This window comes from Pelophylax lessonae, assembly GCF_965119305.1.
Source record: "Pelophylax lessonae genome assembly, chromosome: 4".
NCBI lineage: Eukaryota > Metazoa > Chordata > Amphibia > Anura > Ranidae > Pelophylax > Pelophylax lessonae.
Genome location: NC_138771.1, coordinates 83914362 through 83933649, shown reverse-complemented (window position 1 = coordinate 83933649; position 19288 = coordinate 83914362). Strand labels below are relative to the sequence as shown.

At 38.1% G+C, this 19288-nt stretch overlaps 1 protein-coding gene across 5 annotated transcripts in view; it reads left to right on the top strand.

The window, feature by feature from the left end:
• Positions 1 to 18117, top strand: part of SEMA6D (semaphorin 6D) — an 88765-nt gene extending 70648 nt beyond the window's left edge. For 2 of the 5 annotated variants that reach the window (XM_082254402.1, XM_082254403.1), the window contains exons 10-19: positions 3796 to 4013; positions 4133 to 4264; positions 5401 to 5556; positions 10302 to 10475; positions 10987 to 11127; positions 11220 to 11297; positions 11767 to 11825; positions 12170 to 12226; positions 13248 to 13415; positions 16459 to 18117. In XM_082254402.1, the coding sequence (XP_082110528.1) occupies positions 3796 to 4013; positions 4133 to 4264; positions 5401 to 5556; positions 10302 to 10475; positions 10987 to 11127; positions 11220 to 11297; positions 11767 to 11825; positions 12170 to 12226; positions 13248 to 13415; positions 16459 to 17786 (2511 nt within the window). In that variant the 3' untranslated portion in view covers positions 17787 to 18117. The remainder of the gene's footprint in view (positions 1 to 3795; positions 4014 to 4132; positions 4265 to 5400; positions 5557 to 10301; positions 10476 to 10986; positions 11128 to 11219; positions 11298 to 11766; positions 11826 to 12169; positions 12227 to 13247; positions 13416 to 16458) is intronic. The other 3 variants (XM_082254404.1, XM_082254405.1, XM_082254406.1) reach the window with 3 other exon arrangements.
• Positions 18118 to 19288: the final 1171 nt, after the last annotated feature.

Below are 19288 nucleotides of genomic sequence, written 5' to 3'. Positions count from 1 at the left end.
TATATATATCCACTGCCTCTGTCTATCAGTACTGGGGTCACATTTGCAGAGAGAGGGGGAGCAACTGATGGAGATGAGAGAATAGTAGCCAGCATTCGTTTGCAAAGGTGAAGAAAAAAATACTCTCGAATCCTGGGGGGTCCAAATGTGTGGATGCTCCTGTGATATGTAAAACTATCAGTTTAGTTTTTTTTTTACATTTTAGAATGAGGTGCATAATTTTAAAGGCTGCCTTGACTGAAAAAAGGCTGAGAAGCTTTGCCCCTAACCCAGTGACAGCGAACCTTGGTACCTTAGATCAGTGATCCTCAACTCCGGTCCTCAGGGCCCACTAACAGGCCAGATTTTAAGTATTACCTTGGGGAGATGCAGACTAGAATACTGCAATCCCTGAGCAGCAAATTATATCACCTGGGATGTATTTCAGTTATCTTGCAAACCTGGCCTGTTAGTGGGCCCTGAGGACCAGGGTTGAGGACCACTGCCCTAGATGTTTTGCAACAACATTTCCCATGATGCCCATGCACTCTGCAGTATAGTTGGGCATCATGGGAAATGTAGTTCCAAAACATCTGGGATGCCAAGGTTCGCCATCACTGCCCTAGCCTATGGCTGAACAATAAAGAGGGCAGTATACTAATGGGATCATAACTAGTTGGAAGGGCAATACTGTACATTGCAGCTGATTGGCTGTATTCTGTTGCTGACCTTTTCAAGTTTTGCTGTGCGGGGGGATTACAGAAGACTAATATAAAGATAGGTTCACGTAGTTATACATGTAATGGTCTTTGTTTCCTTGTATTAGATCCCCCTAATCCTTGCATTACAATAGTTTGGGGTGTGGGTTGTGATGTTGTTCTGGGTATATCATAAATGTCTTTGGTCCAAAGGCAGAATAAAGTGTAAACAGCCACAAAGCATAAATGTACGCACAGACTGTACAAGGTAGTAATACAGAATGGTATCTAACCTATGACACATGTATATGCACATTCACCTTTATTAGTCACAGTTGAGCAAAAGATTATTTCTATGTTTTGAGGTTAAGCTGCCTTTCTCTTTGCAAATACTAAAAATCTGGCCTGCTTCTTACAACAAGCCAGCACTTGAAACCTCTCCCTGCTATTATGAAAATATCCATTAGCCCCTGGGCTGTTAATTTTTATCTGCTTCTTAACCACCGTTTCTGTTAAAATGATATTTGCTTCAATCTTTTCTCTAATTATTCTTCAAAGCTGGCCTTCAAACCTGACCTAAAAAGACTGATGTACATTGTATGGCCCAGGTGCATCACAGTTTGCAAAGTCCTAACAGAGTAAAGGAACAATTATTACGGGGAATACATTTTCCCAGAGCAAAATGGCTGGCAGGATGCTGCGTAACTCTGATTAGGACACCGCTTCATTTTTGGCATGGATTAAATGTATAAATATGTTTATATTTCAACAGAGGTTCCATTGTGCCTCCCAAATGTTAAATATTTAAATGACACAAATGCAGTTTATGATACTTTGGCTGCATTATAGACATTCCACTGTAAATTATTTAACCATTTACGCATGGTTAATTAAAGACTTCACAAAAGGTGGGGGGATCTGCGTGAATGTTACAGGCTGTGCTCAACAGTGCATTAAAATGGACATCAAGCTGCAGTTAAATACTGTCTGCTTTCTTCCAGTAACTAATTCAGATAAACTGGAGCTCTTGCTTAAACCCAACAAGTGCAAGCTTTTATAAACTGGGAAGAAAAGGGCTTCCATATGTCTTTATTATCGGTTTCGGCAGTAAAAGCCTTATTTAAATAGTATTCACTTCACGGGGTTCATAAAAAAAAAAAAAAAAGTCTTTCCTCACAAAACCAAAAGAGAATTTTCATTCTTCTAGAAGAAGTCTTGTAAACATTTTCTTGGACCTATAACTGCGTGAAAAGCACAAGGAGAGTCCCCCTACTACTGTTTTCAGGACCAATTTGTTTTTGTAGGGTGCATTAAAAAACAAAAAGTCACTTTTGTTGTCATTAAGCCACTTTCAACCAAGCTCATCGACCATAAAAGTCCATTAAAAAGGGAATAGATGGCTTTCCAATAATATTTAAAGGAACTCTATGGTCACAGTGTACACTTTTTTGTTTTTTTTAACATTGGCACTGTGATGACAATACAAGCAATAGTTATTATTGACAATCCAATGTTATCTTACCTGAAAAATCTCCTTTCATGTTGTGAGATCTGCCTGTCAGCCATCCTTTTCCACAACTTTCTGGGTTCCCTGCATGCGTTGCAGCTTCTCCTCTACCGTTTACTTTCCATTTGTAAGGACTATATATCCCATGGTACCTTGTTGCCTTCAAGCAGTGATTTCTGTCTTGGCTCCGCCTCTAACAACTCCTCTTCTCAAAACCTCTGTAGTTCAGAACCGTGGTCCTCAACCCTGGCCTACAGGGCCCACTAACAGGCCAGATTTTCAAGATAACTGAAATACATCCCAGGTGTTATCATTTGCTGCTCAGTGATTGCAGTATTCTAGTCTGCATCTCCCCAAGGTAATACCTAAAATCTGGCCTGTTAGTGGGCCCTGTAGGCCAGGGTTGAGGACCACTGGTTTAGAATACAGGCTCTGTGTGACATAGCAGTACCTACTAGCAGGGCATACAGACTACGTGTCACAGAATTCAAGGAGGTAAATGTGGAGGGAACTTCATAAAATTAGTTTACAAACTTCATCATTCAGAGTAATAGGAGTAAGCTAGAAATGATTGAACAGCAATGTGGAAATAAATATATTACATTTTGACCATTGATATTCTTTAAACTCACATATGTTTTCAGTATGGATTTTTATTCTCCACAGAAATGGGGAACGTGCCCATAGTGACCAATTAGATTACATATTTTTTTTTCTCAGAGAATAAGACCTTAATGCAGGGATGTCAAAATCAATTTCATTGTGGGCCACATCAGCATTATGGTTGCACTCAAAGAGCCAGTTATATCTGTAAGGTTAGATGTCTAGAGCACCCCATGCCCCCTTTTCCCTTACATGAGATGTCAAGAGCCCCCCCCCCACCATCAGAAGTCAAGAGTCACCCACCCTTCCTTACATCACAATGCACCCCCTTACCTTGTGCTGCTGCCAGGAAGAAGATGCAGATGGATCTGGGAAGAAGCGCAGGGTCTGGAGGAGAACCAGAGGAGGGCTGGAGTCAGCTTCCAGAGTCTGCTGAATGCTGAGACCAGGGGAGGCAGAGGCAGGGTGGTGTTGCAGCTGCACAGAGAGGTGCAGGATCTGTAGGCGGAGTTCTGCCTTCCTCTCTGCTGCGGACTGCTGAGAAGGGAGGGGGGTGGTCAAAGACGAGCCTTTCTGCAGCTTCACAGAGAAGTGCAGGATCTGGCAAAGGAGTTCTGTCCTGTCTGCTGCCGACTACAGAGGCAAGGTGAGGGCAGAGATAAGGGGGGTCCTGCAGCTGCAGGAGAGGTGCAGGGGCCACAGGAAATGGCCTGGGGGGGCCTTATTCAGCCCGCGGGCCTTGTGTTTGACACCTGCGCCTTAATGGATGAATGCCCCAATGGTGGCTATGGGAGGTTCTCTTCTTTTGTACAAAATCCAGTTTCTATACACAGATCCAGTGGCTTCAGTGTGGTAAGAGGTTGCTGTTATTAGAGAAACAACCCACATCATTTCTGTGTTTGTTTAAAGAGAAAATCTTATTCAGAATCCTTTTAGTAGCTTTTTCTTGATAATGGCCACTTCCATTTTCTAATAATCAATGCTTTTTTTATTTGTTCCTTTTCACAGGCTGTACATTCCCGTGTAGCCCGCATATGTAAAAACGACCTAGGAGGATCACAGAGAGTCCTGGAGAAACACTGGACATCATTTGTAAAAGCAAGACTCAACTGCTCTGTTCCAGGGGATTCTTTCTTCTACTTTGATGTTCTGCAGTCTATAACTAACATAATAGAAATCAATGGAATTCCCACTGTTGTTGGAGTGTTTACTACACAGCTTAATAGGTAAAGAGAGGAATAATCTGACATCAAATGGAGACCTTCACTTTCGTCTTGGCTTTAAATTGCCTCTATTTAATTGTGAACACCAGAAAGATTATTTTCTCTCTTTTTCTGCTGTTTAGTATACCAGGTTCAGCGGTTTGCGCTTTTACGATGGATGACATTGAGAAGGCATTCAGAGGAAGATTTAAAGAACAAAAGACTCCAGACTCTGTTTGGACAGCTGTACCTGAAGACAAAGTACCAAAACCAAGGTATGGGGGTAGCTTTGAAAAAAAAAAAAAAAAAAAAGCCACAACTTAACCACTTTACCACTAGAGCATTTTGCTGTCTTACGTCTGGGCCACTTTTTGCGATTCGGCGCTGTGCGACTTTAACTGACAATTGCGCGGTCGTGCGACGCCGTACCCAAATGAAATTGACGTCCTTTTTTTCCCACAAACAGAGCTTTCTTTTGGTGGTATTTGATCACCTGTGCGATTTTTACTTTTTGCGCTATAAACAAAAAAAGAGCGTTTATTTTGAAAAAATAACAATATTTTTAACATTTTTTTGTATGAAATTCCCCCCAAAAAAGATGTAAAAAACAATTTTTTTTTAAATTTTTGGCCAATTTGTTTTCTGCTACCTATGTTTGGTAAAAAAAATCGCAATAAGCGTATTTTGATTGGTTTGCGCAAAAGTTATTGCGTTTACTAACAAAGGGAAAGATTTCTGTCATTTTTGGTGTTTTTTTTTTAACGAGTAATGGCGGCGATCTGCGATTTTTTTTGCGGGACTGCGACATTGCGGCGGACAGATCGGACCCTTGACTGACATTTTTGACACTTTTGGGGGTACCAGTGACATTACTACAGTAATCAGTGCTATAAATATGCACTGTTACTGTAAAAATGACACTGGCAGGGAAGGGGTTAATTTTATTGGAGAGGGAGGGGTTAATGTATGCCTGGTGCTTACTAACGTGTGTGGGGGGAGGTGACTGTGTGAGACAGGGACAGATCGGATGTCCAGCTATGCTGAACACTCCGATCTGTCACTCCCTGTCACTGAGCGGGCGGATCTCCACACTAGATCCCCGACGATCGGGGCAGAGCAGCGGCGATCGCCGCTGCTCCTCCCCTGGCCCGACTCCCGCTGTGAATGAAAACAGCGGGAGCGCGCCTCCGGCGGCGCGCGAGCGCCGCCTACAGGGGAGGAGTCTGGCGACGTAGGTCTACGTCGTCAGACGGGATCGTGCCACTTTGCCGCAGTACTATTCCAGTACTCAGCGGTAAAGTGGTTAAATACAGGCGTTTTCCATTTAGTGAATTAATGAAGCATTGGCTTTTAAAGTTGTGATGAATTGTGGCGAAGGGTTTATTGAGGCCGTATTTTCTCTTTGTTTTAGGCCTGGTTGCTGTGCAAGACATGGCTTTGCCGAAGGTTATAGGTCTTCCACTGAATTTCCAGATGAAACTCTGGCTTTTATCAAGTCCCATCCCTTGATGGACCCTGCAGTCCCATCTATCAGCGAAGAGCCTTGGTTCACAAAAACCCGTGTCAGGTATGATATCCAACACCTATTTCATTCTGGATAGCGAACAATGTTTTTAAATACTGAAGAGTATGAAAGATGACCAGAACCTGACAATGGCTTGAGCTTATTTATTAAAAAGCCCATTATTTGACTTACTACAGACTTTTCCCTTAAAGACAATATGCATTATTTGAGCAAATCAATGTTTAGATGGTACGTTTAACTAAAATATAATGACACATTACATTTTAGTGCATTGAAAAGCTCAGCAGATTAACGCTAAAACGGCATACCAAGCTGAAGGTCTAGACTTGACAAATGTTGCCAGAATCAGTAGATGTAATGCAGAATAGAGAACAACAGCACACAATTAAGACTCGCAAGGGTTGATTTACTAAAAGCAAGTAGGCTGCTGACTTTGCAAGGAAAGTTGCACTTGTCAAGGGAATTTGCCCCAGAGCTTAGTGGGTGAGGAGTGAAGCTGTGCTGACTACCATCCTCCAATCCTGTAAAAATGTTGTTTGTCTGGGTTTTTTTTTTTTTTATATTATTTCTTTGCACTTGATTGGGTATTCTTTGCAAAGTGAAACGTTGCCACATTCACTAAGTTCTGGGGCAAATTCCTTTGCAAGTTGACAGCCTATTTTACCTTATTAAATCAAACTCATGGTGTAATTATTTTTAAAGTGCTATGAAAAACCGAACCATTGTTGACATTTCCCAGTGTACAGTGTGTATTAAGTTACATTTCCATTGTCACAAGTATAACACCGTTTACGGGAAAGCGCCAGGTAACACGGCGTATTGAGCTGAGTATCTATAAGAGGTTTGGAGACGCCACCCACGTGAATGTGATTGCTACCGGTGTTTGATGAATTGTTCATGCCTTGGGATACCATCTGGACACATGCCTGTTTTGACCATCCTTAATTGATGGTCAAAATGATCTGGAATTTGGGTCAGAACTTGTTTCAAAACCAGAAGCATTAGATACCATTGTTCCTACTTGGAGTCTGATCTACCCGCAGGCGTATTTATTACCTTTCTTTGGTAAGAGGCGACTTCTTCTGGTGAAGGATAGCACTGTTGGGTGTTATACGTGATTGCCTTGATTTACTTTGTTCTCCATCAAGTGGATAAAGATTCTGTTATAGAGAACCTGCTTTCAAATTTTACCTCTCTGGTAAGCATATATCCATGAGGAGCCTAGTTTGAGAATCACGGATTGCACGAATTTATGGACTTTACATGGACTTTAAGTTGTTCCATTTTCATTGCTTTAGCGCGACTTGATTTATAATTTATATCACTAATATGGGGTATAACCAGGTAAAGGGTTCAGTGAGTTCATCTTATTTTTAAAAGTAAAGCTAGCCATACAATGTCCATTAAATCTACCATACAATATCTGTTAAGTCTACCAACAACCATGTATTGCAAAGGTCTGTACAATCTGAATGTAATATGTATGACCAGTTTACTTTAAAGTGTATGTAAATCCCAACAATAACCTTCTTTTTTTGGCTCCCTTTTGGTCTACTAACTATACCATTGAAAATGTTTTATTATATCTGTTTAATATGTGTAAAAAATACTGGATGCATTTGACAGAAATAAGTGATTATCGCTAGGGACTATAGCAGCTGCTAGTGATAATTGGAAGAGAATCTACAGGCTGGTTTTACCGAAGTTGATCGATTGATCAACTTGGTACATTCAGCCAGCCCATTAACAGTTCAAATCTCAGGCAGTTCCTACTGAACCGCCCGGAATTCGAACCATGTATGGCTGGCCTAACACTTAAGCAATACAAGCTATTATGTGGGGCTCTTTTTAGGTGTAAATGTTAGTGCCAGCCTGGCTCTATATTGCAGGGGTGATCGCCTACCTTGAGAGACTGTCCTTTAATATCTGCTGAAGCACTGTTGAACTTGGAGGAATTTAAGAGTGGCTAATGAGGGGGTCATGTGTGCTCTTATTTCTAGTTTATTTGCGGTTATAAAGGTGACATCCTCAAGGCTAAATAATCTAATGCTGTGAAAGACTTTGGACTTCCCAATATTTTAACCCTTCATGAGAACCTGTTGGTGGTTTAATATAATTGGGGGTTTTAAAGATCGCTAAAAGTCTTTGAATGAATTTTGACTGCTAGCTATAACAGTGCACTGTATGAGTGGTCTGAACCTAGGGTGATGTTTATTGTCATTTTTAAGGGTAGGGTTAAGGGTGCTTTTTGGTTTTTGCTTTTTCTATTGTGATTTTTTTTAAATTAAATTTAGTTATGAATACAATTGTAAGCTTTTCATATTGCATGACTATACCTAGGTGGTGATAAGTTTTTCTATGTGATATTAATGTACAGAGACTTTGTTCTTAAGGACAGGACCGTAAAAGAACCTTTGATATCCCAGAGGGCTCCTCTTGCATTTGCTTGGTTTTTAAAATCGTAATTTTTTTAGGCCTGACACCATATGCTTAGGAATTCAGGGCTTGGTCATATCAAAGAGGACAGAAGAAGCTCACAGTATTTCTGGCACATTAACAGTAATTTTCTGTACGTATAGCATGTTAAAAGTGATACAATATAGAGACATGTGCATGTATTCCAGAAATTAGCATAAAATTGACACATACTTTAGGTGATTTTAGCAGTTCTTTCTTGAAGTATTTGTATATCTAATGGCAAGATTTTTTTCCCCTAGAGGTTGGAGTTGGGGAAGGTTAAAATCTGTCCGTTTTTTTTTCATCTGTGTTATAACATATTTTATAAGGTATACTGTCCAGGAAGAGAAGGTATCTTTCCAATGTGAGGAATATTCCCTGTTAGACAGTTGTCTTGAGAACAAGTGTCAATGTTGGAAGATTTTTCCCTCAATTCCTGTTGTGGTGGCAAAATGTTGGATCTATCCTCTCTTTCATTCCTGGTGATATTTGGGATCCTGATGGATGGAGAGAGTAAACTTGCAAGAACACAAATAGACAGAAATAGAAACCTGACTGTGGTCCTGTCCTCACATCATTCTACCCAAAAAAAATAAAATAAAAAATAGTGTTGTCTTTAGTTCTAGTTAAAGAAAATTCCCCAAAAATTAGACTTTTGGCAAAACCTTTATTTTTTTATTGGCTTTTGAAAAGGCTACTGCTCATAGCAGATTTACCACTGTAAAGCCCAGTGTCTCTAATAAAGCCTTTTTCATTTAGGGTGGCCAGGCACCCTAAGGTTTCTTGAGGTTTCTTCAGGTTGCCATGGAAAAATGCCAAAAAATTGATTAAAAAATGTATACAAGCCAGCAGGGGGATCAAGCCTGCCTTTTAGTTGCACAAAGCCGAGGGTTTTCATTATGCGCCATTATGACTTTCTAGACACTGGCATCCTCCCAATCAATAACATCAGTTAATAAGGAGGATGTCTGTTGCCTCCACAGCATCCTTGTGTGACCCTCCTGTGCCCCTCTCCCTCAGCACCGGGGTGACATTAGCTGACTGTTAGAGAGAAATTGAGGGAGAAGAGAAACACTGGAATACTAGTCCATACCAGTGTGCAAAAGTGTATTTGCTTTGGAATAATAAATCATCTCTAACATTGGGTATCCTACCTGTGGATGTTGCTACATTGTGTAAAGCTATTAGAATAGTTTTTTTACATTTTAGAATGGGGTGCTTTAAGATGGTCTATAATTTTAAAGGATGCCTTGAGATTTTATATAATTTTAAAGGATGCCTTGAGATGTTATATAGTTTTAAAGGGTGCCTCAACTGAAAAAAGGTTGAGAAACCCTGCGCTAATCAACAAGTTTGTGAACCCACTGACATTTCCTAGGCCCCTAGCTTTCAGTATGAGCACGTCTGACTAAGCTTGATCAAAATGAATTATATTCTGTCATTTAAAAAAAAAAAAAAAACTGTTCAAATTACTTATTGTATTATTTCAACAAAATGTAACTCAGGAAAAAAAAAATCCTCATTTCTGAAAAGGTTGCTATCAGCCCCTGGCTTAAGATAATTATACAAGAGTGGCTTTATGACCGTATATATGTGTATGCGGAAAGGCCATATCGCTGCATGCTCATCATATTCCTTGACTAGTTGGGGATTTTTGTTTATACAGTTTTAGACCAAGATTGTGTATGCATCTATCTAACAACATTGTCATTTGAAATATGCATACTCTGGAAGATTGAAAATGGAGATGGGTAGAGAACATTTTCATTTTACTTTTTCAGAAAGAACCCCCCTTATCTTTCCATTATGCTGCTTAAAGAAAAGTCAAAGGAGCAGTTTCTGTGGCATGTAAAGATAACCTGTACTTTGCATATTTAGGGCAAAAAAACAGGTTTTCTTCACAGCCAAGCTGCGTCAGTGTGTGTTACCCGCCTTCCTCGCAACCCAATTAGCCTGGTCAGAAGGGAGCTCTCAGACCTAGTGATTGGCTATATCTGTAGGGTATTTCACAGAGCTCTAGGGATCAAACAGGATGGTGGTAGATCTTGGGGAAGCTAAGTAGCAGCAATAGTGTGGTTCAGATACTAAACTTAACTGTTATTTCATCATGAATGGGAAAAGCACTTACTCCCTTTAAACTATCAGATCCCCCAGTGTATAGATACAGATAGCCCACTGGTAATGTGCATGGACACAGTCCAAAACCAAAATTTCCTATGCATGTTCACACATACTGTAATCATGAGTCATGAAAATCCACTGTATTACCATAATTTGTCAAAAGAAAGTATGAAAAAATTGATTTAATCATTCTCTTCTATTTATTTCAGGTACAGATTGACAGCTGTGGCAGTTGACCATCTAGCTGGCCCCTACCTTAACTACACAGTTATGTTTGTGGGCTCGGAAGCTGGGATTGTTCTAAAGATCTTGGCCAAGACTAATCCATTTTCTCTGAATGACAGTGTATTACTGGAAGAAATTGATGCTTACAATCGCGCAAAGTAAGCATTACCTTGTACAAAACAAATGTATCGATTTCACTTGCAAGTTGCTCTCCTATACAAATGCACATTTTCAATCTGCTCATTTCTTTTGGCAATAGGAAAATGGTGCTCTTAGCGTAAAAATGCTTATTAAACATAAACCTGAAAAAGTAAAGATAGTAAGCTGAAATTGTAAGTAACCATTAGAAAAAAAAAAAGATGATTTATAATTTGTTGCTATGACTTATAGAACATAGCATACTACTAATGTGCAGTAGTTGTTATCCACGGCAACCAGTTCTCTCACTTTCGTGTTCTCAGAGCATACTGGGAGAATGGGAGACCAGTTTAAAGCATTAGGTTTTTACACACAAGGTCCAATCATTTTATTTATTTAGATCTATATATATATATATATATATATATATATATATATATATATAGTTTTTTTTTTTTTTTAAGGTTGTAGCCTTGTGTATATAGATTGTTTTGAATAATTGCATTATTCCTATCCATATTACTCCTACAGATGTTTTGGAGACAATGACGAAGCCCGAAAAGTCTTGTCCTTGCAAATGGATAAAGACCACCACGCCTTATTTGTAGCCTTTTCAGGATGCATTGTTCGTCTGCCTCTAAGTCGCTGTGAGCGATATGGCTCATGCAAAAAGTATGTATGATTATTGTATTTCAGCGGTTGCAAGTTGTTGGTTAAAATAATGCATGAATGTGCCTAACAAATGCTTTCTCATTAATCTACAGGTCTTGCATCAGTTCGCGAGATCCTTATTGCGGTTGGCTAAATCATGAAACCTGTGGCAGAGTCAAGCCTGGCATGTTGTAAGTGTAGATATCCTCTCACAGCTTAATGTGCTGACAGATTTCAGTTTACTAGAGGTTCTAAACGGTTTTATTAGGATTATGCATTTCTTCTTTCTACCAGTATGACTTCAGTGAGAATAAAATAATTTTTGTTTAGCGACAGAAATTACTGTGTATTTTATTTGGTATTTCCAACGTAATACTTAGGAGACAGAAAACATTAATCCTTGCGAGAATTGTAATATCTGCTTTGAATCCAGTTGGGAGGTGAAGTATTACTCCTCTGGAGAATCCTATTAATTATCACGGAACAATTCTCCTGTACAAACAAGCATAAATTGGCTTTCTATGTATACACAATACATTTTGTCTTGTTGGAACTTGCTGTTTAGATGTATTTCTTCTTTATACATGTAAACCAGAGCACTGCTTCTCTGGTAGTATTTTGCAGAAAATCTAATGTGTATTTTTTTTTTTCATTATGCAGTTTTGGTTATGAGCAGGATGTGGAACATGGTAACACGGCACAGCTCGGAGACTGCCATGGTAAGGACCAGGTCTTTACTAATCTCATTAGAGCCTTTTAATTTTTGCTTTGTAGAGTAGAATACAGAGTGCACTCATAATGCGCATACCACCTTTCAATCTTAACTTATTTTTTTCATGGGCTTAGCTGTCTTGCAGTTGATAAAAACATGTGAAATGTGGTTTTTATTTTCTTTCTATATTATTTTTGGGCTATGTGCAACTGCTTAAGGACATACCAAAAAGGAAATTGAAAATACATTTTATTTTTTTGCTTTTTTATTTTTTTTTTTTGTCGAGAACTTATGTAACATTTTTGTTTCCTTTAATTTCTTTTTACTGATGACCTGTTCCTTTAATTTTAGAAAAATTGCCTACTACAACTACACCAGATTACAAAATATTTGGCGATCCAACATCTGGTTAGTTTTATTAATTTTATCTAAAATTAACTGCCTTTTCTTTTGGTTCAGCATTTTCTGCTCTTATGCCCGACCCTACCCTACCCTTCTTCCCTTCCTTTTGCAGTTGGCCTCATTTTTGTGCTTCAACTTCATGCACTCACTAATTGCAAGGATGGATATCTGTCCTTTTTTTGTTTGTATTTTTTTTTTTTTTCAAGATAATTAATTCACCTATGTGTGGCCGCATGTTATCCAATTGCCCGTTATTGATGGATGCGTCAAATCTTTTATTAAAAGTCTAATTAGTATGTGACATTTTCACAGCATGAAAGCCAGCCAGCTTTCATTATGTCTCTTCATACATTTGTCAGAATGTGTTTTTCATCTATTAGTGATAGATGATGGTCACATTATTCATACTACATCCTTATATATGAGAGTACTTTTACTAAAATGTATTACTCTGCGTTATGTCTTGTTCTAGTTATGTAAAATGGAACCAATTAAAGTCTAAGATTATATGTCAAAGTCTCAATGTTTATGGTAAAGAATACTCCAATAATATGTGTAGTTTCCACTTTTAGGAAGAAAGGAAAATATCTAATGGCTAATGGGGGGAGTTCCCCACCTAAGACCCCGATTGGTCAGTGTTACTCTGGGGCCGGTAGAGCATTCATAGTTGCTTAGTTCTCTTTGATTCGAGGTTAATTCCTATCTCAGAACTCTGCAGTAGATGTGTTTTCTTTCTTCTAAGCCAAAACCTCTGGCTGCCTTCATATGTTACAGCTTACCTACAACAGTGTTCAATCAGATGATTGATGGGAGGCAGACTTCCCCCCCCGCCCTAAACCACTATGCTGTAGTTGATGTAGGTTACTATTACCTTTAAAAGATCTTCCACATAGTCTGTTTTATTTTTATTTTTTTTGCTGAAAGTGGAAAACCCATTTATCTCTTATGTAACAGAACAATAGAATAGATAGATATTATTAGGTATGTTTCAGAATACAATTTAATAAACATTTGTTTGCTACTACAGACATTGAAGTTCCTACCACTTCTGTAACCACAATGACAAGTAGTCCAGTCATTCTACCTAAAGTGATTGGTTCCTGGAAACCCAGAATGACTGGCGCTCGGAAATTTGTTCAAGAAGATGACCCAAACCCATCTGATTATACTGATACATTAACAGGTGTCCCAAATGGTAAGGCCTTCAAGGGGAATGTTGAAGACTGAGTGGAGACTTGCCCAGCTACAGATTACATGTATCTATACATCATTACTGTACATGACCATATTCTATTTGCTTTTCTGGCTTTTTTAACAACCTAAAAAAAATCACTTTAGATGGTCTTGATGCCATCTTATTAAAGGTTTAAAACATGGACACTGTACAGTGATGAATGTAATTGCTGTAAAGATTGTATGGTAAGTCTCTACTCAGAAATGGCAGTGTATCTTTATTTTTCTTTTTAACTTCTTTTATGTTGAATGCATTTGTCAATGCATTTGTTTTTTTTTATGTTTCTTATTGCATCACTTTTTTATTTGGTATTTTGTTTTTATTACATGCCATTATTATTATTTGCTATTTTGTTTTACTGAGTAACTTCACATAGCTATTGAGTTAATGACGTCATGAAATATATGTACAATAGCTAAATGATTCTTCTTTAGAATAGATGATGATTTTCTAAAACTTTAGAATTAGCCCACATTTTTTATTTTTTAAATTTGAATCAAAGGGACCTAATGATAGCCATGTCATTGTACCAAAAAACTGTCCCAATATGTGAAGTTCATTGATTTAGAACTTACATCTCTAGCTTAAAAAGCAGTCTAGAAACTGGAAGAGACCTACTCAATTTAAAATACTTTCCCGTCTCTGTAATGAAAAGTAGGATCTCCTTGCATAGTTCCTAAATATTCTAGTTTCAAAAGGCAACAAGGATTTCTTTTTCAAATTTAATACAGCACTGATTATGGGAACCTATTGCTTTTAATGGTTGACATCCCTTTAATGAAGCAATTCTCAAGCCACAGGCTGATATAAACCAATTTTCTAGCCATTTCCAAATATAACATTTCTTGCAATTATTGGGGCATTACTTTTGACTAGCCACCCATAATTTAAGTTATTTGATATGCACATGAGGTTAAGTCAAAGGGAAGAATACATTCTTGAAAAAATTAATTGGTAACAAAAAGTGTGGGATTTTCCACTTCTAAATGCTCAACACAAAATAGGTCTAGTTTAGATATGCATTGCTTTTATACTCCACTTAATTATTTTCAGTGCCTTGCTTAAGTTTTCCGTCTTTTAAATTATAAACTATTGGCATTGTCTGTTTTTTTTGGTTTTTTTTGTTTACTTTTTAATGAGTTCATTCTTCAGTTGTAATTTATGTGTGCATGTTTTGTTTTTCCGTTCTACACTGCCAACAAATCTTGATAACCCGGAGCATTTCTTGCTAAATGTTCAAAGGCCTTCCCACTAACAGAATCCAGCTTTCTCTGTGGTTCTAGTACTAATTCTTCACCTAAACACTATAATAGCAAAATTAAGTATTGCACTCAGCTAGGAGCTGTTCTAACCAGCTGGTTTTAAAGTGTATGAAGGATTTATCTTCAGTTTTTCTTTGTATGAGCAGTTTAACTTCTTGTATGTCTGTGGTTGCTAACTTACCTTTCTGATAGTGACAAGCAATTAACATCAACGTTCCCTTCTAAGCCAGCTGTTTAATGCATATTGTATTCATTTAGGGTCACCTATCTGCTTATATATTACTCTCAGTGATTTTTAGAAGGTTAACCAATGTATTAATCCAAGAATCCAAGATGTGTTTCTCAAATATTTATCTGGTTCTTTTCTAATGGTGTGCTAATACTGCATTCTTTATTTATACAAGTTAATTATTTAATATAATTTTACTGACAAAACAATGGTGTTGCCAAATCATTATTGACGTTTTCTAAGCGGTTGCATATTACACCTGCAAGTGTATGAGATTATTGTGTGACCATTTTTTTTTTTGTCCACCTGGTGTTCCAGTGCCTTGGCAACAGGTCAAATTTTTCAGATCTATCATGTTTGCAATATGCAGAATATGCATTCACTTATAAATGTTATTTGCTCCCCACTCCTGAGCTTAAGGGACTGGCAATCCTTCAGTAACCTAATTTAAATGATTTCACCAATCAAGGGAACCAGCAAAAGATTTTTTATAAACCCACACAATTAGAAATTCTGGGAAACAGAGGCAGTCTAAACTTTAAACAGTAGTCTTTGCCTAGACAAGTTACCACTGAATAACTTTTCCTGGCAGCTGTTACATATTTCCTAACCACTCCCAGTCACCTAAAGAAGGTCTTCTTTGGTAACTTGAGGTGCATAAGTACATATGTCTAAATCTTGGGCTTCCTCAAAATTTCCAAAAATGAACTGGAGCCATGGCCTGAGGTGAGTTCTGTAAAGAAAAGACTTGACCAATATTATTTTCTATAATATACAGTATGAGAGGTCACAAAAAACAATGTGGGTACATTTCGAATACATTCGGAATTTTGCATGTTGTACCATTTTTTTGTTCAGTGCCTCAAAGAAAGAACACATTCTGTTTTACCTTCTGACTTCCATCAGAATTATTATGTGATTGTGCAGTGCTTATTCTGACCTTGACTCTATGTAATCATATCACAGCTGTAAAAATCTTATTAGCATAAATAAACATGGCTCTGAGCACAGGTTTCCTAACACAGGAAAGTAGAACAAATTACAATCCAAACTGCCCAGAAATTTGCCGTGGAAAGGCTCCGTCCAAACACAATTTGTAAAGGATGTAACAAAAAATTATAGCATTTCTTAAAATACCTTTTTAGATTTTGCCATATTTTGTGTTCTGCCATGGAACACAAACTATATGCATAGGAACGCCAACCACGCAAACCTTAAAATCCCTTCTATACTATATTGCAGTAAACACCCCATACTTATCACAAGCTGTAATTGCCCACATGTATTTTGTAACTATCTCCTAATTTTATCTTTACGTTCATCATTTATCCTCTCCAAGTTGTTTTCCATCCTGACTGATGCAAGGATTAATAGAACGGAGACTGAGAGCAGAATGCAAATGATCTGATTTAGATAAACACATTTAATGAGCTGTCACTATTTTGAAGACCCCTGACTTATTGTGAGTTGCAGAGATATGTCTTGAAAATTGGCATCTGTTTTATTTTTACAGGTGTAAGGTGGGAAGTACACTCGGGAGAATCAAACCAAATGGTGCATATGAATGTTCTGATCACTTGTGTCCTGGCCGCATTTGTTCTCGGGGCTTTCATTGCTGGAGTTGTTGTCTACTGCTACCGAGAAATGTTTGCACGAAAAACCAGAAAAATACATAAGGATGCTGAGTCTGCCCAATCCTGTACTGATTCCAGTGGAAGCTTTGCCAAACTTAATGGTTTGTTTGACAGCCCTGTTAAGGAATACCAACAAAGCATTGATTCACCTAAACATTATACTAATATACTTACTAGTAGAAAGGAACTTCCACCCAGTGGTGAAACCAAGGTCATCATGATGGATGTTCAGGGACAGCCACCTGAACTAGCTGCACTTCCAACACCTGAATCTACACCAGTGCTTCAGCAAAAGAGCTTACAGCCCATCAAAAACCAGTGGGAAAAAGCTCAAAATAATTTAAATATTTCACCTAAAGAAACCCATCTTAAAAGTCCACAGTTTTTTCCTTCAAGCCCTCCCCCTCACTCTCCTCTTGCTCACGGACAAATCCCAAGTGCAGTTGTTCTTCCAAATGCCACCCATGATTACAATACTTCTTTTTCTAATTCCAATGCACACAAATCAGACAAAAAGCTTCATAATATTGAGCATTCTTTGGTTAAACAGCCAAGTAAAAGAGACCATCGACGTTCTGTGGATTCCAGAAATACGTTGAACGACTTTCTAAAACATCTGAATGAATCTGCCGGGAATCCAAAAGCTATGATGGCAGATATACAAGTAGCTCATCAGAATACCCACCATACTCCACATCAGACACTGATGCTTGACACTATGGGAAACATGTCTGAAATTCCACCTAAAGTTCCAAATAGGGAGGCATCTTTATACTCCCCCTCTTCAACTCTTCCACGAAATAGCCCAACAAAACGGGTGGATGTGCCTTCTACCCCAAATGGACAAATGTCATCTTTAGAATCACAAAGAAGTTACCATAAAAACTCTTCCCAGAGGCATTCAATATCAGCTATGCCCAAAACTATGAACTCACCAAATGGTGTCTTGATTTCCAGACAACATAGTGTTAATAGAGGCGGATATATGCCTCCAAGTCCTAACCCAAGGATGGACTACATGCAAGGAACACCTGTTATAGTTCATCAACAGACTTCCTTATCACGGCAAAGCAGCTATACAGGACATGGAACTCTCCCTCGTATGGGAATAAAGAGGACAACTTCCATAAAGCCTGACGTGCCACCAAAACCCTCATTTGCCCCACAAACTACAACAGTTAGACAGCTAAATAAATATAGCTACTGATGCCTAACATCTTGTTTGAAATGTGTATGGTTATAACACTTTGTGTTGTAAAAGAACCTTTAAGGCAGAGAGAAGCTTGCTTGCCAAACCAGTCCCCACATGACAGACCAAAGAAATGGTCTTTAGTTTGGTAACATTAGGTTTTGCCAAGACATGGGAACTGCAAACTATGCTTGTAATGAACAAAACAAAGGAAAGTGCTGGTCATTTTGCTTCTTTTGTTTGGAGATACAGTAAGTGGACATGTAGCACAGTTGGGGCTACCTTGCAATTACAAAAACCTGATACAGTACTAAGAATTTAAATATACTTGAAACGAAAAAAAAAACAAGCTTTTCATTTCAAACTGCCGCTGTGTGTAGTCATCCCATTAAATGTGAACATATTAATATGTATGCATTCACCTTGCCTCTTGCACAAGAGTCAAAAAAGTGTCTCGGTTAAAGTTTGCATTTTAAGTTAATGTACCTTTTTATTATATGAAGTCCAATACATATCATTGGTCATCTGTAGCATTTCTGTATGCTCTTGACGTGTACTTGTTTAGTGTGTGTGTGTGTTTGTCTCTCATACACACATACATCTGCACGTAAGGATTCTCATTGCAATTTCTATGCTGTGCAACTGTTTACAAGGAGCATGACTGGACAAACAGTTTATTTCTTTCCACTAGTATTCTACTGGGAGAACAGCTGAAGGCTAACCTCTGTATCTCCCCTGCCTTCCAGATAATTGACTTGGCTGAACAAGGTACCTCGTGCAAGAATGTAAAGATTTCTTAGAACTGTTATGCTGCTATTAAAATATTGTGTAATTCACTGGACATGCTGGGGAGAATCTACATTTATGTATGTTCATGCTTGTTTCCTCTTGGCATCAGTTAGCTTGGTGTACCTAGACATTATGAGCTTAATCCCATTGATTAAAGCTGGTGTTGAAGGAAACTCGCAATGGCTAGTAACCTAGCAAATCTTTTTTTGTTCCTGGCTTCCATCAATGAAAACGCAGGCCTCCTTAAATGGAACTACTAGTTTTATAGCAGGACATAAGATATTGGGTCTGAAGGGATTGCAAGGGACCTTGTAAAATAATTTGTATTTACCTTTGGTTTTAAAGCCACAAATGGACAGTTACAAGAAAGGTAATATAGCATTAAGACATAAGAATTGTTAACCGATCACAATGAAGATTAATTAAGGCTTGCCCTCGCCTGGATTTTAAGAGGCTTTAAACTCTGAAGACCTTTGGTAGAGCTTGTATATTCAATACATAAATACATACATTCAATACATAAAATCAGTGATTTCTATACTGTCACAATGCTCCTATAGTTATTTGCCCTATTAAATCTATGCTTGTTGTCAAAGTTTCAATGGGCAGGTTAAATTTATTCATTCCATTTGCTACAAAACTTTTTTTAATTACAACTTACAAAGCAAAGTTTTATTCTGACACTAATAATAAAGAACATCTTGGTTTTAGCAAGTTTGTCATAATTTAGC